Source organism: Choloepus didactylus, chromosome 7 (assembly GCF_015220235.1).
Source record: "Choloepus didactylus isolate mChoDid1 chromosome 7, mChoDid1.pri, whole genome shotgun sequence".
NCBI classification, from domain to species: Eukaryota; Metazoa; Chordata; class Mammalia; order Pilosa; family Megalonychidae; genus Choloepus; species Choloepus didactylus.
The window spans coordinates 99,555,503-99,581,932 of NC_051313.1; the positions used below are offsets into that span (position 1 = coordinate 99,555,503).

A 26,430-nucleotide genomic window follows, 5' to 3' on the forward strand; every position below is an offset into this window, starting at 1 on the left:
CTTTGCAGAAGAAATTGTAATGTCCACATGTAGGTTGTGGAGGTGAATGCATAACTACGTGACTATACTATACATTGATTGTTTACTTAGAATGGATTGTATAGTGTGTGAATAAAACTCTTTAAAAAATAAACAGAGGGATACAAGTGCTGGAGAAAATGTGGAGAGAGGGATGCACCTATCCACCATTGGTAGGGAAGTAGAATGGTCCAGTCCATCTGGGGCACAGTGTGGTGGTTCCACAGGAAGCTAACTTTGGGTTGCCATATGGTCCTGCAACCCTGTTATTGGGTATATACTTGGAAGACCTGAGGGTAGGGACAAGAATGGACATTGCACATGGTGTTTATGGTGGCAATATTCATGATTCATAATGGATGAAGGTGACCTAAGGGTGCATCGACTGATAAACAGAATGGTGAACTGTGGTGTATACATAACAACAGAATATTGAGTGGCAGCAAGAAGAAATGAAGTTGTGAGGTATGCAACTAGGTGAATGGACCTTGAGAATGGTATGTTGAGTGAAATAAGCCAGAATAGAAAAGACAAACATTATAACATCTCACTAATATGGACTAACGATAATGTGAAAACTCTGAGAATTGAATCTGAGAGCATAGGTTATCAGGGGAAGGCTTTGTATAAAGATTCCTAGATTGTAAGCCCTTACAGCAGTCACATCTACTCATGAATTGTAATGGTTATTTCTAAATTCTGAGATGATGAGCTGTTTGTGTATAACCTGGTCAGTCCCTGGAACTTTGTGTATCTGTGTGCACCTGGGACTCAGAGCCAGAGTTAGGCAGCTATGAGTGTCAGCATATGTTAAAGAAGCAAATGTTAAAGAAGCTGAAAAAGAGATTAGACTTTAATTAGAGATATGAACGAAATGGACTTGGTTAGGACTAGGTAAACCAGACCAAAGGGAAAAGGATGATATTGGCTGTGTTTTAAAACTTTAACTTCTAAGTGAGACCAAAGGAATTTATGTTTATTTGATGGAAAATCTATATTTTCTGTAGCACACTATATAATTGAACTTGTATGGTCAGTTTATTCAAATTGAAACCTTGAACAGGGGGTGAGATCTGGTTGGTTTGTAGAGGTTAGCATGAAGCCCTGATACATCCCAGAGTAATTTGGGCAGAGAAATAAAAATGTATTTGCAAAGCCTCCTTGAGGGACTGGGGAAAAATTGGAAATATTAAACTTCCCCACCTGGGGAATACCTGATATTTTTGCAAGCATTGGGGATGACCATTGTAGTAGGCTAAGCCCTCGATATTTGGGCTTGCCCTTATGAAGCTTGTTACTGCAAAGAGGCTAAACCTACTTATACTTGTGTCTAAGAGTCACCCCCAGAGAACCTCTTTCGTTGCTCAGATGTGGCCTCTCTCTCTAAACCAACTTTGCAGGTAAACTCACTGCCCTCCCCGCTAGGTGGGATATGACTCCCAGGGATGAGCCTGGACAGGGCATCATGGGATTGAGAAAGCCTTCTTGACCAAAAGGCGGAAGAGAAATTAAACAAAATAGTTTCAGTGGCTGAGAGATTTCAAATGGAGTAGAGAGGTCATTCTAAAGGTTATTCTTATGCATTTTATAGATATCCCTTTTTAGTTATTAGTGTATTAGAATAACCAGAAGGAAATACCTGAAACTGTTGAACTGCAATTCAGTATCCTTGATTCTTGAAGACAGTCATATAACTATATAGCTTATATGCTATGACTGCGTGATTGTGCAAACTTCGTGGCTCACACTCCCTTTATCCAATGTATGGACAGATAAGTAGAAAAATGGGGGACAAAAAGTAAGTGAATAATGTGGGAGGAAGGAATATGAGATGTTTTGGGTGTTCTTTTGTATTTTTTATTCTTATTCTTATTTTCATTTTTATTTACTGGAATAATGAAAATGTTCAAAAAACTGTGGTGATGAATGCATAACTATATGATGATACTGCGAACAATTGATTGTACACTTTGGATGACTGTGTGGTATGTGAATATATCTCAATAAAATTGCATATATATATATAATTATTCTTTGCTTTAAGGTCACATTCACTACAAAGTAGAGAAGTAGAGTAAGGTCCTAGAAGCACAGACAAATGCAAGTATTTTCACTGGCAATAATATATTACGGAAATTAGCTACTGCAATGATATTTGTAATCTTAGAACTGTGTTCTTTTTATTTTTACATGTTACAGAAATACCAGCAGTTTCAAAACTGGAAATTTGATATATATTCGACCCTATGCTCTCTCAGTCCTAATCCAGCCTTCTGATGGAGAGGTAGGAAAAGAGCTTCCAGTACAACCACAACTTGTTTTCCTGGATAAGCAGGTATTATTTTTATGGGCAGCAATCTTTCTTTAGAGCTGAGTATGTTTTCAGAATATTTTTTAGATTCTACCATTGATATACATTTACAGTGCCCACTGTCTGAAATTTGCCACACTTATAATTTCCAACTACTTTCTTCATTCTCTTGTTTCACAGTCTGTTTTCCCTGTTTTCTACAAATGTTCAGAATTTGATCAAAAGGGAAAATGCAATTCTGATTCTTCTCAAATAAATTCTTGAACTAGGTCTCTTGTATTTTTTCTGAAATCCAGCCTTCTCAAAGAACTATATCTGAAGAAACCTTTTCATATGCTAATATAAACTACGAAGTCTTATGTGCATTATAGTTTTGTGTTATTTTAAATTATTTCTCTTATATGTGGTTAAGAAAATCATCAACATCAAGAGGTTTCTGTGCCTAATACTAATTTCAGTCTTCATGCCTTTTGATTCTATTTTTATCTTTTCTATACTTGCCAAACTCACAGGGGAAAGGTGAAATGTGATAGTTGAATTGGTGTTGCACTTTTTACTTTAAAAATGCATCCCTTAATACCTGAAGATGTCAAACTGCAACCCAGTGACCTTGATTCTTGAAGATGATTATGTAACTATGTAGCTTGCGCAATGTGACTGTGTGATTGTGAAAACCTTGTGGCTCGCACTCCCTTTATCCATGTATGGACAGATGAATGGAAAAATGGGGACAAAAATTAGATGAAAAATAGGGTGGGATGGAGGGGATGGAAAATTTTGGTTGTTCTTTTTTGCTTTTATTTTTATTTTGGAGTAAGGAAAAGGTTCAAAAATTGATTCTGGCGATGAACGCACGAATGTATGATGGTGCTGTGAATAATTGATTATATACTGTGGATGACTGTGGGGTGTGTGAATACATCACAATAAAACTGTATTTAAATAAGTAAATAAACAATGGAGGGGGGAGGAGGGGAAGGGGATGTTTTGGATGTTCTTTTTAATTTTAATTTTAATTTTATTTTTTGGAGTAATGAAAATGTTCAAAGATTGATTATGGTATTGAATACACAACTGTATGACAATACTGTGAATAATTGATTGTACACTTTGAATGACTGTATATTATGTGAATATATCTCAATAAAATTGCATTAAAAAATGCATCCCTTGACATGTTTGCACAGAGAAAAAGGCTGTGGGACTGAGATCCACATTTTGGAAATTTGACAGTTTGTCTCTAGTCTGGCACTCACCCAAATCCCTCCTGCTTTCTTCCCTTAATCTTTCCTTCCTTATTGACCTTAATATATGATGCCACTCTCCTCCTCTATAAACTCACCTTTCCTTTTTCCTCTTCATTGCCCTGTCCCATCTTTTCCTGTAGAAATCTCCCTTCTCTGCTTTCAATAAGCTAATTTTGATATATTCTTGTCTTAAGAAAGAAAACACTGAGTTATCATTTTCCTTTCTTTCTTATTTCTACTGAATATAGGCTTTTTAAAAATCTGTCTGAAGGTGTGAATTCAACTTTTCTTTTTTATTATTTCCAGAATAGGAGAGTGGAGTTCTTGGGAACCCCTTTGGAGCCTTGGGCCATTTCAGCTTCCCTGGAAGGGGTATCAGACTCAGTCCTGAAAGGTAGGTATCTGTGGCTTTCAGAGACCTGCTATTAACACATCTGCACAGAAAATGTTTGCAGCCCATTAGGCACTCAGAGTCAAGTCTCTAACACTCTACTTCTTAGGTGACTTGGAAAGAATCTCAGTAAATACCTAAGGGTCATCTCCTGCTCCCCCGATCCTGGTCTGAAGAACACCAGTTTCTTGCCAGTATCCCCAATATGGTGTAAGAAAAGGGCATGGAATCTTAGACTGGTCTCACTCAAATCCCAGTTTTGTTAAATAGACTAACCAGTCTCCTACGAGGCATACTTCATTGGTACAGTGTCAAGGATTGGCCCTGGGACCATTTCTCACCAGATACAATGTGGTTTCTATAGGGAAGCAGAAATGCTTGTTTTCAATGTTGTAAAGAATAAATGGGATGATAAATGCAGAGCACCTGGTCCAAAGCAGGCACTCAGGATTAATTTTCCCCTCTTCACTTTTCTCTACCTTCCCTTACCTTCTTTCTCCATTCTGGTACCACTGACAATTCCAGCTACTTTCCCTGGAGCCTGTCTATCAAACTCAAAATGGACACATTGGAAAACGCAGATTCCGAGGCCTTGACCCAAGCTAGTCTGACTACATATTCTGCAGAGGGGCCCAGGAATGTGCACTTTAGTATGCACCTCTAGGTGAAATTCAGAATACTCTTTGAGAAAACTAACGAGGTACATGCATGTCAAATTGTTATTAGGGCCTGACCTAGAGAGAAACAAGCAGCTGTAACATGGTTTTTATGGGAGGAATGGTTTCTGAGTTCTGAATTCCTGACTACCTGACCCACTGGAAAATTCTTGAAGTGAAAACTACTCAAAGGTATAAGAAGGTGCATGCAGGTGTCCCCTAGTGGACTGTCTCAGATGAGGAACTGAGAATCCCCAAGAATAAGTCTTGGTGTTTCCACTGTTTTGTCTTGACTTTGTTTTGGAGCTTAAAAGGTATGGATTATTTTTATTGTGAAACAGTACAAAATGTGACCCATGAAAAAGATTGTAAGGAGAATGTGCTTGAGAAACAGAAAGAAGGAAAAGGAGCCTAATGACTTGAGGGAGATGTAGGCAGGAGATGAAGCCAGAAGCCAGGAGAGATAGGCTGGAGTCAGACCACAGAGGACTTTCGAGACTGCAGTGGGGAGTTTGAGCTGTTCTCTAAGTGAAGTGCATAGCCATTGATGCATAGCAGTTTGGTTACAAGATCTGATGGTTAGAAGACCATTCAGCTCCGTGGAGGATGAATTGGAGAATTACAAGAGTGAATGTAGGAAAACAGTTGGAAAGTGATTGCAGAAGCCCAAGCAATAGGTGGTGGTGGAGATCAAAAATGGATTTATTCAGCGTATCCTTTAGAAATACAATCAAAAGGATTTACTGACAGATTAGAAAAAGAAAACAAGAGAAACAAGGACTAAAGTCTGACTTTTAGGAGTCTTAACTTTATGTATTGGGGAGATGTTGACATTATTTACTGAAAAAAGACTAGAGAAGGAACAAAAAGCAAGAATTTTGATGAGGAGAAACACAAAGCTGCAAGCACAGTCTGGCTGCTGGGCCAAATTAAGACAGTGCTTTTTGTATAGGTGATGAAAATTTTAAGACAACAGAAATGAAAGCTTTCTGGTTTGTGATTATTATAGTTTGTGCTCCATAGAAAGAGTCAAAAGGGCTGTGTGCTTACCTGATCCCCCCTTCTGACCACTCCACAAATGATTAATCTTTGTTCCTACTAGGGACTTTGCATCTAGTGCATGAAGTCCAGGGGCATCTCCCAACACACAGATCTTACTTGAGAGCCTCAAACTGTGAGGACACAGAAGGTTTCTCCTCTGGACAAGGAGCTGCGTGGTCATCATAGCACCCAGGTATTCTTCCTGTGGTGAAGGGTGGATTGTGTGCTTCCTTTTCCTTTGAGGAAGTCGCAGTCACACGCAATCACAGTTCCATTCTGGAGCTTCTCCCTGATGGGAAGAGAAATGTATTTTGTATCAAGCAGATGCAATCAAGGACAGAATGGTGTAGTGGGATTTTCTGAAATCATCTCCTATGAGTTGAGAGCCAGAGATTATGATAGTCTGAAAAGTAGACCTGTTAAATACCTCTAATCCCTTTAGCTAGTTTCAGTAAACTATCCCAAGAATTAAAACTGAGTAAAAATCAGTTTTAAGGTAGGTCATGGAAAATATTCTCAGAAAGGAAGACACTTAGCGCCACCCCTACTCAAACCACCCCACCCCCCACCCCCAACTGCTCTCCCAGACAGCACTCATCAAAAATCCTGACGGGAAATCTAATTAAAAGAAAAGAGCCAATGGGTTTATCTCATCTGCTTGAATTCAGAATTGCTTAATAACTCCGACAGGAGTTCAGATTCAAGCAAATCTCTGAACTAAACATTTGTATTGCTTTAGACTAGAAAGACTTTCTAAATATTAGCTCAGTTGTGGTGTGAAAATAGCAAATATTTCTTTCAAAATATGTATTAAAGAGTTCATAAAGATATATTTCAGCATTCATGAAATAAAAGAAGGAAATAGCAGATATATGCTTTTAAGTACAATTATCTATTAGTACTATGATATTTGCTTATCATAAAAGAGATAGAAACAGGGAATCTTGTTAATTTTGCAATCCCTTCTTAACAGAAAGGTGGTTTTAACCACTGGCTAATTTTTTCAGTTACTGTTGTTATGGCAAAGATATGTCCTTCTAGGCTTGTCAGTAAATGATGAAAGACAAGGTTCATAACAATGGCAATTTTAAATTGTTGTGGTATGTATGCACCTTTCTATAATTGGTCAAATATCCCCATCTTTATACAAATTTATGGAAGCACTGATGATAAAAAAATCAGGTTATCAGATTTCCTAGTCACTATGAACCAGCTAGGACTTTTCTGTTGGTTTTATATTGTCTGTAATGATTTTCCAAACTTGGAAATGACTCATCTACCAGTTCAAACATCAGCATGTCTGCAAAATCACTGGTTTCCAAGAAAAGGCCATAACATCACAGTTCTTACTTGCTCCACCCGGGCTATGAGTCTAAGCTCATTCACGTGGCTCCTTTAAAATATATGAATTGCTAAAATGTATAAGAATAAGTCAGTTGCAGAAATGTTAAATCTTGCCTCCTGCTAATTGCATTTACTTTTGGCCTAAAACTTTGCCTGTTACCTCGTATATAACACCTACTTCTCCTGCCATTATTGTTCTTTCATTCTTTGTTATATATGTCTGCATTCAGAAAGATATAAACGTGTTATGATAAAGTTTCCAAGATAATGAATTCTCATTTCACATAGTTTTTAGTGAATTGATCCCAGGATTTTTTTTTTAACCTCACCATATTATTTATCTTACACATTTTGTTCTCCTGCAAAGCTACACCTCATCAATTACAGAAAACAGAACTATGCCCTTCTGAAAATTCTCTTGAGAAAACAATTGACATCTTATGATTAAACATTTAATAGCTTCAAACCAGTATTGTTTAAACCTTGTTTATTTTTTGTGATCTTATTAGAGCTATATATAGTTGCCTTGCAACTATTTTGGTCTGTAAATTCCCCAGCCTGTCTACTTATTGAGAAATATTTTCTGTCTGTCCACAAAAATAATTTTCCACAAACTTCCATATTCTTGTTGCTCTCCTCAACACTCTCTCAGTTTCTCTTGGTACAATTTAATTTTAAAGGTCCACAAAATACTGCATATTTTGTGGGTATTGCCTCATAGCCTTTCCATACTGAACCCTCATACAATCTAAATTTTGCTCACTTTGGTTAAAGTTTGTGAAATATCACTAATTCATATTTTTGCTCTTTTTAGTTATTTCTTTACCCAAGCACTTAGTCTGAAGCTCTTTGTTTTTAAAATCCCAAAGAAAGAAAGCAGTCCCAAATATTTTCTGTCTGCAGGAACAAGCAACATCATTAAGAAAGTAGGCAACACTACCAAAGTTGGCCAATGTGAAAATTAAATTCAAAACTGCATTATAAGGGCACATAAAGTTTTGATGCTATCATTTTGACCTTTCTTCAGTGCCATTTTACTGCCATTAGCATTTCAGTATGGAGAATGCACAGGAAATGACATAACTCACTTTAAAACATCTTAAAACATACAGCAGCATTAAAAATGTTAACTTTCAGCCTTTTTCATGTTCTAGTAATATGTACAACAGATACCCTCACCTGGATACTGAAGCTCACCTACCCCTATCCTTTTCTCCACAAATTACTCATATTCCAAACCCTACCACACTACATAACTCCCCCTTACCCATACTCTCTACCTTACCCACTCTTTATACCCTTACTCCTATTCTATAAATTACCCATACTCCTTCCTTTACCCAGACTCTGTACCATTATATGTACACCATACCTTACCATCCTCCTAACTTTACCCACACCCCATATCTTATTTACACTCCATGCCTAACCCATACATACCCCATACCTTGCCTACATGCTATACCTTACCCATATCTAGTAACTTACTCACAGTCTATGTCTTACCACTCCATACCTTATTCATATACCATACCTTACCCAGACGCCATACTATACTTTGCCCCATCCCTGATGCTTAACTGCATCTTTCATTATGTTTCTTTCTATTGTCTCAAGGATGTCACCATTGACCAGCTTAGAATCGAACTGTGGCCATGCAAATAAATGAAGCATAATATTATTTGCTATTTTATTTTGTTGACATGAAGCTACACTCAGGCCAGCTGACACACTTAGATCAGTATTGTCACCATTGTTTTCTTGGGAGAATCTATTAGGAAAGTCTGAGGGATAGGCTGAGAGTATCTTCTATACACACAATTTTTTTGTATCATGAAGTAGGGAAGAAATCAGGTGTAGTTTTCTGTTGTTAGAATGCCCACATCACCAAAACACCCTGTTTCATCTGATTGAGAGTTTCTCTTGAAGCCATCATGAAATGTTTCTCCTTAATTCCAGGAAAAACCATTTGAGATGGGTTATCTAGCTTGTTTAAATATTTCCTGGAGAAAAAATAAAACAGCAAAATCATATTCGCCTTTGGGGTATCTTTTTCAATATATTTCAAATTTTACTATATGTCTAACCTAAATCTTTTATGCTACAATTTTGCTTCAAGGTCTCTTGTCTCAGTAGACCATCCTTGTTGGAGAATAGTTGTTATATAACCCCCCCAAATGTATATACTCAGACAGTTATTTAAGGGTCCTCCAGATCTTTTGACACTTAATTATGTATCCTAGTGGTAGAAAAAGATATGATCTTAATATTTTTTTAAAGGTCTCAACATAAATTACATAACAGTTTTCTAAAATATGTAGGTTGGGGTGGTGGGGAGGAAGAGAGGAGTTGTGGGGTATTTGGGCTACATTGCTTTTCAGGAACCACACACCCTGCAGAAGTGCATTCAGAAAGCATTCCCTGGTAGTCATGTAATCAGTTTCAATCTTGCTTCAAGCCCAATACCTCACCTCATCCCAAGTTCCCACTAGTCTGTACACTTGATCAGAGAGCCTGTCAATAGCATTTATATGTTTTATAATTGCTATTCCAGGGATATGATGAACCCTGAAGTAATGTACTGTACTTGGCAACAACTGCCTCAGCTTTTGGGCACATATGCTTCAAATCTGAGAATAGATACATATGGGAATCTTTGTACAGATCTTCAAGGCAAGCTGGTATTTAACACAAAAGCAAACCCATTTGGAGATAAAGCACTTTCCATTAGGCAGTTTGGCGGCTGTTCTACAAGGCAAACTCACTGTGCTCGACGGACACATTTCGATTAAATGCTGCTTTGTATTCTTCCAAAGATGGGAACAATAAGGATGTTTGTCAAAGGAAAAACTGCAGCAAACGATTTCGAGTTGAACATCTGTACTTTGTGGTTCATTGTTTGCAAGAGTTTATTGACCATAATTTTGATGCATATAGGTTTTAAAGAGTATAAACAGCATTTATCTTGGGCGCCTATCATTTATTTGCATCTTGCCTTATTTATTTCCTTTTTTCTGGGCATTTCATTTATTTGGGGGACTCAGAGGAGATGATGGAAAAGATGTTTCTGAAAAAAGGAAGTTTTAGCTCTGCAAAATTGATGAGGAAAGGCAATGTTTTCACAAAAAGGATTGAGCAATTTAATTGAAAAATGTAACACTAAGCATATTATATTTTTATGATCAGCCTTAGAGATCTCACACCAAATTATAAACTTTAAGACCATTCTCCAAACTCTTTGCTAAGCATACCAATCATAGTGACACTTCCAGAGTGAAAGTGGCAGCTGTCAATCAGCAAAGTCATTTAAGGGCAGTGGAGTCAAAAGATAAATTAATGGCATTTTGATTGTTATCCTGAGTTAAGTTACTTTCCTTCACTTACTAAGGGATGGCCTATTGTTTGAAGACAGAAGCTTCGTTTTTTGCATGTTATTCAGGAAAACCAAAGCCCAGGCCCTCTGCATTGCTAAATCAGGATAGCCTTAACAGTCATGATTAGATAAATTGATATGGTCCAGTTCTACTGATTTAACCCCTGTCCTACATAAACCACAGATCCCTTGAAGAGAGGCAGACCATAAACAGTGACCACCAAGAAAGACAGTAGAATTTCTTATTTGATAGACATTTAATAATCAAGTAGTCATTGTATATAGTATTTTAAGAATACAAGCTTTGGTATCAGGCAGATTTGGGCAATAACTCCAGGACAAGTAATTTAACCTTTCATGTGCCTGTTTCCTAATCTATAGAATATAGATTCTAGCATATTTTATAGGGCTATTGTGTAGTTTATATATGATAATATGTATAAAAAAACAGTGTTTGGCACAGTAAGCTTTCAATATAGATTAGCTGGTACTATTATCCCATCTTGGATTATTTGGTTCCAAGACTTATCTAAGAAAAGCCTGATGGGTTAAGTAACCTCTTTTATTTGTTTGTTTGTTTGTTTGTTTGTTTGTTTTCATTTAACTTTTTTGTTCAATCACCTCTCTACAGAGAAGACTTGAAGAAGTTACTCTGGAATAGAAAACTAACATTTATTTTTGTTTTTGTGTTTGTTTGTAGGGTGTACTCAGGCAGAAACTCAAGATGGCTACGTGAGCTTCTCCAATTTGGCAGTCTTGATCTCTGGGTCAAATTGGCACTTTATTTTTACTGTCACTTCCCCTCCAGGTAATTTCACCAGCCTATGTTTTAATTATCTGTTTCTCTTGAAAAATACACACACACCCCAATGGGAATAGTTCCTATCATGCACAAGAAATCATCATAGTTTAGAGGAAAATAATCACTTGGTTACATTATTAGAGTGTAAAAAGAAAGAGCACATGTAGAAATTAACCTTCAGTAGGCTCCAAGAGCAGGAATTCAAAAGTTCATTTCCCTCTAGGTGTTGTTAACACATTGACGGCTCCAGTTTTTAAAATGCTGTTTGATTGGGGTATAACTAGAAAAATTTAGCTTAGAGAAAAAGAGTCATGGGATATTGAATATTGTGAAATCTTTTCTTTGAGCCCCCCTTCCCCATCCCCCCAAATGGTGAGTATACCTATTCAAAATCTGGTCCTTTAAGGCATGAGATGTGTGTAAATTGCTTTTGTCACCCAGCTCTTACTGACGAAACATAAAACAAGCAAACAAATATCTTCTCCCTTCTGATGTCTTCTTGACAATTTTTCCTGTATTAGAGGGCAATGTTATTCAGTAAATCAGTGGTAGTTAACATGTCAATTAAACTTCAAAACCAGCTAAGCTTATGCAAAATGCTACATTTCCATTTCCTTAAAGGATAGCCAAGTCTTCTCCTACAGAGGAATGGTGAGAGTCTAATTTTTGACATCCTCTTTTTAAAGGATTGAACTTTGATATGAACATAGAGTTATCCATTTGGGAAAAGAATTAAATATTGCATCCACTATTGTGACTAACTAGGAAAAATACCTTACTTAAGAGAGTATCTCAAATAATTCTAAAAATGATAACATCCCGTTTGAACTAAAAAGTAGATATTTATAATCAGTTCTTAATTTTGGTCAGGAAAATTCATCTGATACTTAAGATATACAACTGTGGAAAGCAGTTAGTGCACAGGTGTAATAATTCAAAGTTTTATAAAAATGCATTAGATCAACCTTTTAGCTGTGGGAAATGGCAAATAAAATCAAATGTTTTGATGTGAGGTATCTTAAGCTCACCAGCAGGTGTTTAATTAAAGACAGATAGTGGGAGAACCTAAGATGGCGGCTAGGTGAGATAGGGCAAAAAAACACCTCCATGAAAAATACTAGATACAAGCCAGAAAGTGACCCAGAACACCAGTTCCAGTGATGCACCAGCCAGACAAGGTCTGCTAAATCCACAGGGACCGTGCACTTGGTGAAACCGGGAGTCTGCATTCTGAGACAAGTGAGTGAGCTGGCTGAAAGTCCAGCGGCCATGCTGCAGTGTGGGGAAACCATGGGTTGGCGTTTGGAGACGGACTACTTTAAAAAAAAAACAAAAAAAAAACAGGAGCGGCTGTGGTTATGGTGGTGAGAACCGCACAGTGAAGCATGGCAGGAGAGGGCTGTGCCAACCTCTCAGTGCCTGGTGTGGAGGATAGCCTGCTGCTGATTGTCTCAGGGCCGGGGAGGGCAGAGGGGAGCCAAAAGGAGAAAGAAACCACACCCTTTGCAGCCATCTCCCCGGAGGGCTGGGAATGCTCCTGCCCAGGGCCAGAGCTATAGCCCAGAGCCATGCCAAGAAACCCAGTGTGACCGGAAGAGTTTCCCACAGCACTGTGCACATGCCACAATATCAGCCATGGACAGTGGCCTTTAGTGCACCCACAGCTAATTGTCCCAGAGCTGGGAAGGCAGAGCTGCGTGAAAAGGAGGAAATTAACACGCCCCATTCAACTGTCTTTACAGCAGGCTGGGAACGTCCCTGAACGGCCCAGCAACCCAGGGCTTCCCTGGAGTGCCAGTGCACACTTGTGACGTGGCGCAGCCTTCCCTCAGCAGAGGTCCTGGAAGAGCACAGCTGGGAGGGGGGACCAGCTCGGAAATCCCAGGGACCCTACGCCAATACCAAGGACTTGTGGGTCAGCGGCAGAGACAATCTGTGGTGAGACTGAAATAAAGGTTTAGACTCTAGCAACAGCCTTGAATCTCCAGGAACACCTGGGAGGTTTGATTATTAAAGCTGCCCTGCCTCCCTAACCACTCAGACACACGCCCCACATTCACAGTGGACAAGGACCAACAACACACCCAAACTTAGTGCACCAACTGAACCCCACAAGAATCAGATCCCCACACACCACAAAGACAAAGTTGGGGAGAACTGACTTGAGGGGAATAGGTGACTCGCAGATGCTATCTGCTGGCTAGTTAGAGAAAGTGTATGTCACCAAGCTGTAGATCTGACAAATTAGAGATCTGTATTTTTTATATCCAGAAAGAACCCTATCAAGTAAAGCAAATGCCAAGAGGCCACAAACAACAGAAAATCTTAAAGCATATGATAGAACCAGACGATATGGAGAACCCAAACCCAAACACCCAAATCAAAAGATCAGAAGAGATATAGTACTTGGCACAATTAATCAAAGAACTAAAGTCAAACAATGAGAGCATGGCACAGGATATAAAGGACATGAAGAAGAGCATGGCACAGGATATAAAGGACATAAAGAAGACCCTAGAAGAGCATAAAGAGGAAGTTGCAAGAGTAAATAAAAAAATAGAAGATCTTATGGCAATAAAAGAAACTGTTGTCCAAATTAAAAAGACTCTGGATACTCATAATACAAGATTACAGGAAGTTAAACAGTGACTCAGTGTCCTCGAGGACCACAGAATGGAAAATGAAAGAACAAAAGAAAGAATGGGGAAAAAAATTGAAAAAATCGAAATGGATCTCAGGGATATGATAGATAAAATAAAACGTCCAAATTTAAGACTCATTGTTGTCCCGGAAGGGGAATAGAAGGGTAAAGGTCTAGAAAGAATATTCAAAGAAATTGTTGGGGAAAACTTCCCAAACCTTCTATACAATATAAATACACAAAGCATAAATGCCCAGTGAACTCAAAATAGGATAAATCCAAATAAACCCACTCCGAGACATATTCTGATTGGACTCTCAAATACTGAAGAGAAGGAGCAAGTTCTGAAAGTGGCAAGAGAAAAGCAATTCACCATAAAGGAACAGCATAAGACTAAGTAGTGACTACTCAGCAGCCACCATGGAGGTGAGAAGGCAGTGGCATGACATATTTAAAATTCTGAGAGAGAAAAATTTCCAACCAAGAATACTTTATCCAGCAAAACTCTCCTTCAGATTTGAGAGAGATCTTAAATTTTTCACAAACAAATGCTGAGAGATTTTGCTAATAAAAGACCTGCCCTACTTCAGATACTAAAGGGAGTCCTACTAACAGAGAAACAAAGAAAGGAGAAAGAGATATATAGAGATTTAACAGACATATATAGAACATTACATCCCAAATCACCAGGACACACATTCTTCTCTAGTGATCATGGATCTTTCTCCAGAATAGACCATATGCTGGGACATAAAACAAGCCTCAATAAATTAAAAAAAAAAAATTGAATATATTCAAAGCACATTCTCTGACCACAATGGAATACAAATAGAAGTCAATAACCATCAGAGACTTAGAAAATTCACAAACAACTGGGGGGTAAAAATGAGGGGGAGAAGAAAACATTCCCAGATAATCAAAAGCTGAGGGACTTCATCACCAGTAGATCAGTCCTATAAGAAATGCTAAATGAAATTGAGCAGGCTGAAAGGAAAGGACACTAAACAATTGACTGAAATCACATGAAGAAATAAAGATTTCCAGTAAAGATCACATGGTAAATACAAATACCAACACTACTGTATTTTTGATTTGTAACTCCACTATTTACTTCCTACAGGATCAAAAATACCTAAACTGTAATGATAAATCAGTGGTTTTGGACTCAATGTAAAATACGTAATTTTTGACAAGAACTACATAAAGGTGGGGGAATGGAGGAGTATAGAAACATAGTCTACGTGTCCTATTGAAGTTAAACTGGTATCAAAGAAAAACAAGATTGTTATAGATTAAATTAAGAGGTTAAATTTAAGCCCCACAGTAAACACAAAGAAAGTATCAGAGAATATGACCATAGAGATGAAAAGTAGAGTATGGGTTAAGAGAAGTGGGGGAAGGGGCAATGGGGAGTTAAGAAATGAGTGTAGGGTTTCTGTTTGGGGTGAAGGGAAATTTCTAGTAATGGATGTTGGGAAGGTGATAGCATTGCAACATTCTAAATATGATTAATCCCACTAATGGAATGCTAGGGAGGGGGTAGAATAGGAAGATTTAGGCTGTACATATGTTTCCACAATTGAAAAAAAAAAAAAGACAGTATAAATAGATTATGACAATTAAATGCCAAGGATGATCCTGGATGGGATCTGAGGATGGAGGAGAGGAGGCTTAAAGGGACACAGTTGGGACATAAGAAAAAAAAAAGGAAATATAGAATCTAAGCTTTGTATCAATGTTGAATTTCTTGAACTTCTTAGCTGTGCTTAATGGGATTGCATAAAAGAATGTTCTTGTTCATGGGAATTGTATATGTGAATTATATTGTTTGTTCAAGGATGTGTGCAGCTTGCTCTCATATGTTCAGAAGATGGAGCAATAGATGATGGGTGATAGGGAGGGAGGGAGGGAAAGAAAGAAATGGTGGTGTGACAGGATGTTAAAGTGGGTGGATCAGGGTATCGGGGGAGGGGGAGGGGTGTGCTGGAGTTCTTTGTATGGGGTTTGTATTGTTTTCGCAACTGTTCCTGTCAGTTTCAATTTATTTCAAAATAAAATTAAAATTTAAAAAAAGACAGTAGGATTCTTAAACTTAAATCCAAATTGTCATAATATACTTTTTTGAAAGTTAAAAATATGATTCTCATACAAATGTATAATGGGCACTTATCAACAAATTATTTAACTCATTAATGAAGGAACCAGGAGAATGATAAAGTTGATTTAAAGATCATTTGAGGAATAGGGATTATATAACCAGGGAAGAAATGCTGAAATAAGTTTTTAAATTGCATAAGGTAAAATAAAACTGTAACCTATAAGGTTTCATGTCTACAGATATCATCTGCATCCCTTACTGGACAAAAATCATTTGCAACTTATCTGTCTTCTAGAATGAACAACTCTGGACCCTAATTAATAAATAGTTAAGTCAAGCAAAGGTGTGTTCCAGATAATTAGATAAACCTTGAATGGGCCTGTTAGAAAATGTTTCAATATGACATTGATAAGATCTGCAGTCATTTTTGCCTTAATTCCAAGTTCTGGAACATTTTTCTTGAAAAAGGAATATCTTTTGAAGTAAAGTAATATTATTAAGTATTAATTTTGAAGGGAAAATATCCTTTTATTACCTATGAAGATGTCCTAATGCAAGTACAGATTCATGGAGAAACATTTTCTATGACCACAGTATCCCCAAGGATTTTGCCCTAGGCTTGTGTTTCTGAACAGACATGTTTTTAAATGGTAGCAAATGCAGGGGTAAATATTTTGTCCCAAATTTGTCATACTTTTAAAAGACCTATGTTCTTTACTTTCCCCTGTGGTTAACTAAGAGTAACCAAATACTTCATCAAAGTTATTTTAAGAATAAATTATAAAATCAAATTAAAATGTGTTGTAGATAAAAACTCAATAACCCTGCAATTTTGTGCTGGGCTTGGTGGTCACATTTACTGGACTACTATTTCACTCTAGTTTCCACTTATAACTTGTAAAGTAGACTAACTGAGGAATCATCTTGAAATGTTTTCTCATAGCATTTTTCCCTACATTATTCTTCATAATTTTCAATGCCAAGTCCATGAGGTAAGGCTCTGTCAGAATGAGATTTACAACAGTGTAAACTTAGAAGAGAGTAGATAAAGGATTTTTTTTTAAATGAAAAATTTACTAAGAGGACTGTACTTCTGTACCCCCTTATTGACATCATGTTGACTAACAGTGCAGACCCTGAGAGGAACTCCCAGGTGTATCAACTTCCAGTGCTAGGATCATTTGGGAAACTAGCCCTCATTCACACATTTGATTTCTCATATTTCTGGCAGTCTTCAAAACATAGATGTGACAAGCATTGATTTATGTGGTTGTTGCTTTGAGTTTTATATATTTCATATCTTCAAATACTTTGGTTTTATTCTTCCATGAATTAAGGATACATCAAGCAATCATTTTCATTATTTCTTCCTCCTTTCCTGCATATCTTAGAGAGAGAAACAAACCATTATTCATAGTTTCAGAAATAAAGAAATTGAAGAAGTAAAAACTTAAATCTGACCAAGTATGTATTTTGCACGTTTTCTGTTGCCACCTCACATCATGGATTACCAGTGCCCTCTTAACCACTGGAAATAAGGTCATTAGTGCTTTTCAATCTAATCAGATTGGAAAACCAATTCCAGAAAACCCACAAACAATTCAGAAAACTCATCCTTAAGATCTGTTCCTCCAGAACCACCCTTGGTCCTAGTGTCTGTATTGTAGTTTCCTGTGGCTGCCATAACAACTTACCAGAAATTTATTCTCTCACAGTTTTGGAGGTCAGAATTCTGAAATCCAGCCAGGCCATGCTCTCTCTAAAGCTCCAGAGGGAATCAGGTTTTTTCTCTTTCAGTTTCTGGTGTTTTCCCAGATACCTTGGCTTGTGGCCACATCCCTGCAATCTCTGCCCCCATCTTCCAAATGATAGAGAAGAATCTCTGTGTTTCTATCTTCTCCTCTTTCATCTCTTATAAGGACCCTGTCATTGGATTTAAGGCCCAACTGGGTAATCCAAGATCATCTTACTTCAAGATCCTTAACTTAATTGCATGTGCAATAAGGTAATATTCATAAGTTCCAGCAGTTTGGACGTGGCCATATCTTTTGGGGAGGCACCATTTAATCCATTACAGGAATCCTTCTAGGTCTTTCCTATATGGTGACAAATCCAGCTCATTTGTTCATTTCTGCACTTCCTGAACTACTGCCAAGATATACGGGTTTCTGTAGATTTGCAGCTTTGACTTCTTACCCAGCCTTGCCAGATTCACTATCATTACCGGGATCTAGTCCGTGGTGTTGCCTTTTTAACCGTTTTGTGGCGCTGTGGAGTTCTCAGGAGCTCCGAGGACCAGCTGCTGGGCTGAAAAGTGGTTGAGGAGCCCAGGAATGACTCCACCTCCACTTAATCCAGAGAAATTCTACTTTAATCAACTTGGAGTTGTCTTTTCCTTACCTGGAATACCCTGCCCCTAGAAATTCACGTGGCTCACTTATCGGATCACTCAAATCTCTTCTCAAATATCACCTCCTCAGAGAAGCCTTCCCTAGACCACTCAGTCCAATCGCCCACCCCACCCCTACCTCTGGACATTCTGCATCCTCTTAGGCCACTTTAGTCTTCTTCGAGGCACTTGTAATCTGGCATTATAGTATCCACGTATTTGCTTGTTTGTCTATTACCCGTGTGCTGTGTCCCCCATTAGAATGTAAGTTCCAAAGGAGAGAAATTTTTCTGTTTAGTTCAGTGGTATATCTTCAAGGTACAGGGAAGCCTGGCACATCATAGGCATAAATAAATATTTGTTTATGAATAAGTGAATGTATTGAGATCATTAATTCAAAATAAAATTGAATTTTAAAAAATGTTCTGTTGTTAAAAATGTTTGAAAGATGATCGTTACTTGTGGGCCAAGGTTACTACTTTAGGCTTATAAACTGGTCTACCTGGCTTCAGCCTCTGTGCCATTATGTGTGGGCTAAACACCACTATGGACTGATCTTCTCTATACTATGTGGATCATGTCACTTCTCAGCTCAAAAACCTCCCTTCTATGACATCTCACTGCCTCCAGAATGTGGTCAAGGGTCTTCAGCCTGATATTTAATGCCCACTCAGATTTGTTTCAAATACTCCCCAGCATTAATTCCCAATATTTCCCAGCACTGATTTATAAATTTCTTCAGGATGGGAACAGTAACTTAGCCACTTAGCAAAGCAAACAACCACTGAGCAATCACTGGAAAATGAATGAAAGGATGAAAGAAATTTTGTTTTTACTTTTGTGAATTCCTAGTAAAATCCATTTGTCTGTCTCTAGGCTAGGTTGAGCTTGTTCAGATGCTCATAAAAAGCAACTAATTGATAACAAATAAGCCAAGCATGGCTCAGGTATGAGATGTACACAAGAAAGAACCATTTCTAGCTAATTTTGTTATGGGAACTGTGGGCCTGAGTCAATCAAAAGTCAAGAGATTGAAGATCTGACTGTGACTTTGAATCAAACTATTTGGTTCTGCCCAAAGAAAGCACAGCAAAGGAAAACAGAGCATTTCCTTAGAAAGAGGAAATAAAGATTCTGTTTTTGCTTGAGTTATTCAGATAAAAGCAGAGGTTTTTGATTTGTTTGTTTTGAGTGAGCTGCTTTAGAAATTCTGGCTGTAACTAATCATGTTTATAGGCAAGTTTTTGTTTTTGTTTATTTTACTTTTAAATTTTTATGTTGTGGTATAATTGACGTGATAAAATGCACATATTTAAAGGATGTCCATTAGATAACTTTGGATGCATGTATATGCCCATGAAACCATCACTACAATGAAGATAATGAACATATCCGTCAACCCTAAAATTATAAGAAAGTTTAAAAAAATTAACCTATTTGTATATAGTTTTATGGATATTAGTGCATATATAGATTTATGTAACCACCACCACCATCAAGATATAGAATGTACCCATCACCCAAAAAATCCCCCTCATGGTATCGCTTTGTCAGCCATACCTCCCCTCCTGCTACTGCTATTCCCTGGAAACCACTGAGCTGTTCTCCATCACTACAGTTTTGGCTTTTGATAATGTCACATGAATGAAATCATACTGTATGTACCTTTTAGAGACTGACTTCTCTCACTTAGCATAGTGCCTTTGAGATTCATTCAATTCATTGTGGGTTATCAATAGGGTTGTTTTTGTTTGTTTGTTTGTTTATGTTTTTGTTTTGGCTGAGTAATAGTCCACTTTCTGGGTAAACCATAGTTTGTCTGGGTAAACCATTCTCCACTGAAGGACATTTGGTTTTTTTTCTGGGCTTGGTGATTAAGAATAAAACTTTTATAAATATGACTGTACAGGGTTTTGAAACTATAGGCAAGTTTCTTTTTTAAATTCTTTTATCCCTTGCTTCATGGATAATAATGGGGTGAGAACCAAGGTTTTCAGTCAAGAAAAAGGGGAGGACTTTCAAATGAATTCTTAGAGAGATGTACTCTCTAAACAGGAAGCCCTCATCTTGCCGCATCGTCTGTAGCCAAAGTAGATCTATCTGCCATTGTTCCATTGCCGGTTTTCCAGATAACAAAATAGTCTTGGAGATTAGAAATTATCTTAGCTCTATAGTATGAGTCCCTGTGTCCCTGTTTTGATGTGTTACATGCCATATTTTAAGTAAGATACATATGTCAGGGCAAGTAGTTTTACACATTTTGGAGCTGAGGGCATTTCTGTTCTAATTAATGGAACATTAAGTCTGAAGCTGCAATTTTGCACTGAGGGAGAAGGTAGCCCTTGGTGTTAGTTTGGAGAATAAAAGAATAGAATTGGAATAATTGTCCCTCAGTAATAGAATGGGGAAGCATGATTATGTTATTGCTGGAGTCTCGTAGTTCTTTAGAAATATAACTCTTAGATTTATCATTGATCTGTTGCTTAATCATCCACTTCAATAAGTATTTATTGAACCCCCACTTTGTGCCAGGCACTGTTCTAAGCATTTTTTCCCATACATTTTATTATATTAGCATATTATTAATATATCGTTATTGGGAATTTTTTTTTTCAGGAGCCAATTTTACAGCTCGATCTAAGCCATTTGCCATCTTCCCTGTGACCAGGACTGAGACATCGACTGTCATTCTGGCTGCCTCTCTGTGCTCAGCAGTCTCGTGGCTGGCTCTGTGCTGTCTGGTGTGCTGTTGGTTTAAGAAAAGCAAAAGCAGAAGTACATGGTTTTGGTCTTTTGGGAATGAAAAAAATGCTATCATGTATAATAAATCAATGATTATTTTTCTTCCCCAAAGATAAATGTCTATGAATCTTTGCAATAGATAAACCCCATGGAGCCTAATTCTTCAACTTACGCAGTAGAGACAAAGCGTGCTTAATGTTAAATAATAATAGCAGTAATAATGAAAGGTCATATTTGTTGAATGCTCACTATGGACCAAGTTCTAAGTACTTTAGAAGCATGAATTTATTTAATCCTCACAGTAACCCAATGAGGTAGGTGATAAATATTGTACCTATGTCATGAATGTGGAAAGTAAGGCACGGAAAGATTAACTAGCTTGCCCAAGGCCACACAGCCATGAAGAAAGCAGGCATTTTGGCCCTGGATCCCACTCTTTGAACTACTATGGTCCAATTCCCAAGTGACCCTTTACCAGGTGAATTAAATAATCAGGGGGAAATATCCTCTTTTTCAGGAGAAGGAAGAGAGTACTTGGTGACTTTTCTCTAGGAGCATAGAAATTGAGTACGTTTTGAACATTTTATCAGAAGTAGAAGATCATTTTTTAGTCAGCAATGTGGAGAGTCATGAGAGAAAGAGGTTCTGTAAAAAAGGCTTCTTTCTAGCTTTCTACTCTGTTCTTAGAGTGGGGGAGAGAAAGAAGCAGATCAGGCACCACAGATTCCATGCTCCATCCACCTTTCACCCCCCAGACCATCAAAGAAGTGGAATAAACATTTGTAACATTAGGAGATCAAAGATACAAGCAACAGTGAGTTTAAAAGAGGCAAAATGAGTAGAGATAAAGAAAGTCAAAATAAATAAAGATGGTGTGGCATGAATCCATGAATGCTCTTACCCTGGCATCTCTAGCACTTAGGGTCTCACCGTGTCAGCCCTGGAAATAGACTAACTTCATTGCCTCATCTTCCAGTGGACACCTTTATGGAAGAAGTGGTGCTCATCGGGTATAATCTGCAGTGAGGAGGAAGCGTTAACGTTTTTAGCATTTTTCAACCTACGTACAGCAGACTCCAAATTATAATAAACTTAACCCGTTCATTATGTCAATAGTATTTCAGGCACTGCACTAAGTGCAGAGAATAGAGAGGGAGACAGGCAAGTCGTGGACTGTGCCCTTAGGGGGCTTAAATTCTAATGGCAGAAGGCAGGGATAAAAACCAGAAAGAGCAATCCTATGTGACAGCAGCATCTGGAAGTACACCTGGGGCACAGAGGCACAAAGGAAGGGATGATTGATGTTCCAGAAGGGTGTGAGGTGGAGGAGGGTGGGGAGAGTCAGAAGATGATGCTTTGGTGAATCTTGAAAAGTGAGTGCATATTCTTCAGGTTGCTCAGGGTAGGTTGGTCCTCAGCAGAAGAAAGAGCATGTGCAAAGACACAGGTAAAAATAAGAAAAAAAAAAACATACTGAGAACTGTGAAGTGTTCCAAATTGCTGGAGTACAAAACTGGAAGGGTAGGCTATTCAGCTTTGGAAGAGAAAGCACAGAAAAGTTAATAGGGAGAGTAGTAACATATAAATTATATGTTTAAAACCATCACTCATATTGCCATGTGGAAGATGGATTGGGGGTTCAGGGCAAACTGGAGACACAGACACCAGTTAGGAGACTGATTGTAATACAGAACATATATAATGACTTTAACTTGGACTCGCTGTTCAGAAATATGTCATTCATATCTAACTCATATTATATGAATCCATGAGGAATTCAAAGTATAAGGAGAGTCCCCTCTGAGGAAGGGTAGGCTCTTTTCTCCACCCAGAGAGGAGACAGAGCTGGAAAAGTCTGCTTTTCTCTTCCAGTAGCCACGCAGCCTGGAAGGAACCTATCACAGAGCACATTGCCTTATACCATCACATGACTAATAATACCAGAAGCTAACAGTTTCTTCAAGTTACATGTAAAAACACAAGGAAAAGTTTCTTTCTTGATTATTTTTGGGCACTGGAACGCATTGGCAAATGAAGCAAAAGTTATAAAATATTTTGCCTTGATGTCTGGGTACCATCTGGGACTGAGGTTTAGCCTCAGTCTGCTATATCAAAATTGTGAAATAGAGGTTGGGATAAGCAGACCTCCAAATTCCACCACAGTCCAAACATTCATGATTCTGTGGCCATGTCGAATGCAGGCTCTGGAAGGCATTGGTCGCGTCTCTAATGCACTGTTGGGCACAGAGGGCACTTTGTCTCCTGTTTGTTCTGTGGGAAGGATTGGGTTGGTTCCTTTCTCCTTGTGCTTCACTCACTGTGCTTGCATGCCTGACAGATACTGGAAACAACAGTTCCACCCAGATAAGCACTCTTTATTTTGAGCAGAGTTTCAGCCTGGAATTCCTACCTATCTATGTTGCTCCAAAATGGAGGTGATGGCTTTTACAGCTTCTAAGGGGTACAGACAGATGGGAAGACTTCCATAGCTAAGCAGTGAAGGTCTCCCTGTTGCTCCCTCATAGAAGCTGATCTTCTGACTCAGCTGTTGGTCCATGTCCACAGTTTTCCAACTTTTTGTCTTAGGACCTCTTTACACTCAGTAATTATTGAGAACCCCAAAGAACTTTTGTTTATGTGGATTTTAGCTATCAGAATTTAGAAATAAAATCAAAATTTAAAAATATCTGCTTATTAGTTTATTTTAAAATCACAATAATACATTCATTACATATTAACATAGTTAATACATTTTTATAGAAAATAACTTGTCAAAAAGAATTTGTGGAGTGGCATTTGTATATACCTCTTTAAACGTCTGCCTTAATAGAAGTCAGCTGAATTCTCTTAGCAGCTTCTGCATTTAATCTGTTGCAATCTGTTGTTTTGGTTGAAGTATATGAAGAAAATCTGGCCTCAGAAAGAAATACAATAGAAAAGGAAAGCATATTTTAATAGCCTTTACAGATAATTGTGGATATTATTCTTTGATACTGCACCCAAACTCAACAAGAGGTAGTGTCTTAAATATTAGTTGCAACTTGTAATCTGAAACCATTTCAGCATACTCTTTTTACTCTGTTATGTTAAATTCCATTGGTCTATCTTACATTTTGTATGGATCATTTACTCATGCATGATTTTAAAGCGTTATGCTTTGGTCATTTGGTAAATATTATTTCAGTGGGCTATGCAGATTTTCTAAATGTTGATTTTCTAAATGTTTTCTAAATTTCATTGAACAATTTAAAAAATCAAATTTGGTAATATTAATATGGATCTTAAGAATTAGTAATCTGTAAAGCTCATGGTTCAATGGAAGTTTTCCAAAATTCTAAGTTTTTCATGAAAGCTTGAGTTTTAGCATTGGAAACAAATACTGTCAGTTGTTTCTTTGAAGCTACAGGGTAACTTTATTCATTAAAAAAAAAAAATCTGCCAAATACCTAAGTATTGTATCATGCTATAATTTACGTCAGTCATTTTTTCATGTTCTTTCAAGTAAAGATGGTGTTCCATGAAAAAATCAGTGACCAACTCAAAACTCAATCACATAGGTACTTTTCCTTGACAAAACTGCCATACTTATTTAGTAAAATTAATTCCTTTTACTGCTTCATCCAGTATGTCCTTAAACAAAACAAGCGTATTTTGTTTGTTTCTTTTTGTTTTTGTATTTTCAGTTAGTTTGTTTTGCTGTGATTTTGTCCCAGGGTATACCCTCCCTGATCAAACCTATCCAAAAATATCTTCCTTCTCCCCCATAACTATCTCCTTTTCATGCCAGAGCACGGCAGGACTTAACAGTATATTGCGCACTTTTTTTTTTATTTTTTAATTTTATGCTATTCAAACTAGAATGAAAGCTCTACAGGGGCAGGGACCAGGCCTCTCTTATCATTGTCTCCCCAGTGCCCAGAGCATTGCCTGGCATGGCGAATATAAGTACACTTTTTATGAATGTATTTAATAAATGACTATATAGAAGATGAAACATCTCTTCAGCCAAGGATAGACTGAAGGTATAAAGTCTTCAATCAAAAACACACATCCAAATGAGCACTGGGGATTTGTACCAATGCCACGTTCCTTGTACTACAGTTATATAAGATGTTCACACTGAGGGAAACTAGTGAGAGTGCGTGGGACCTCCCTGCATATTTCTTTGCAACTTCCTGTGAATCTGTAATTATTTCAAAATAAAAAGTTGCAAGCCAGTTCTGTTCAATAGAAATATGATGTGAACCACAAATGCAAGCCCATATGTAATTTTCTAATATCCATTTAGCCCAGTATATTTTAAATATTATCATTTAAACATGCAATCAATGTAAAAACATTAATTATATGTGTTGCATTTTTGTGTACTAAGTCTTTGAAATTGGGTATGTATTTTACACTTAATGGTACATCTCAGTGGGAACTATCCACATTTCAAGTGTTCAGTAGCCACATGTGACAGCTACTATATTGGACAGCACAGTTTTGAACACTTAAGGTTGGTGGCAGAGATAAGGGAATTTATTTGATTATCTCTTATGCAGTGCATTGCATATAGTAGATGCATTTTATTGCATGTATACATAATTATTTGGGGGGGCACTACAGAAACTCCTTTAGGGCTGACTTACAAATAAAAATGTTTTTCTCTAAAAAATGTAAAACACTGACTTATTTTTTCTTTAATACAGAAACAAAAACTGAAGAGATTTCTGAATCTCAGACTAATGATCACAAGAGTCATATCCATGGGTCCTCCAAACACCAAGGATCACAAATAGAGACTGAAAAAGAACACCCTGTCATGGGAGAAGGTGAGTTTGGGCAAGGAGAATGATTCCTAACTCATATTATGAACAGAAGAGACCCATTGAGCATGAACTGTGAAATCCCTCTACTTCCAGCTGCCAGTTTCTGAAGCAATCAGTTTGTAGTTTCTTCCTCAGTCTTTGTCAACTTCTCAAGGAAATTATACCCCAACACAGGAATATGCAAATCCTGCTGATTCACTCAGCTATTAAGCAATTAGTAGAGGTGACACACATATTTTTTCCTTAGTAGATTATTGGTTTAACATTTGAGAGTGTTATGTAGAGAAAAGAAAACATGAAGACCAAGCATATAATCTGTCCCTTAGCTACTGGAAAGCTGCCAGTTTGGCAACATTGTTGAATTTGGGGAAGAAGAGTTGCCAAATACCAGCTATGCAAATTAGATGCAATATAGGTCCTTCAAGAAATGAGTCAGCTTTGTTTTTATCTGCTTTATTGTTTAGGCATACTTTGAGCAAAATGTATTATCTGCCTCCTTTGTGCATGTTGCCAGATGATTTAACCAGTTATATTAAATTGCCAATAGAATTGCTGTTAAGCAGAGA

At 37.6% G+C, this 26,430-nt stretch overlaps 1 protein-coding gene across 8 annotated transcripts in view; it reads left to right on the forward strand.

Annotated features, from left to right (window-relative positions):
* Nucleotides 1-26,430, forward strand: part of PKHD1 (PKHD1 ciliary IPT domain containing fibrocystin/polyductin) — a 473,530-nt gene that overhangs the window by 429,114 nt on the left and 17,986 nt on the right. For all 8 annotated transcript variants that reach the window (XM_037842918.1, XM_037842911.1, XM_037842917.1 and 5 more), the window contains 5 exons: nucleotides 2,218-2,353; nucleotides 3,883-3,970; nucleotides 11,082-11,189; nucleotides 20,928-21,086; nucleotides 25,745-25,867. In XM_037842918.1, coding sequence (XP_037698846.1) covers nucleotides 2,218-2,353; nucleotides 3,883-3,970; nucleotides 11,082-11,189; nucleotides 20,928-21,086; nucleotides 25,745-25,867 — 614 coding nt within the window. The remainder of the gene's footprint in view (nucleotides 1-2,217; nucleotides 2,354-3,882; nucleotides 3,971-11,081; nucleotides 11,190-20,927; nucleotides 21,087-25,744; nucleotides 25,868-26,430) is intronic.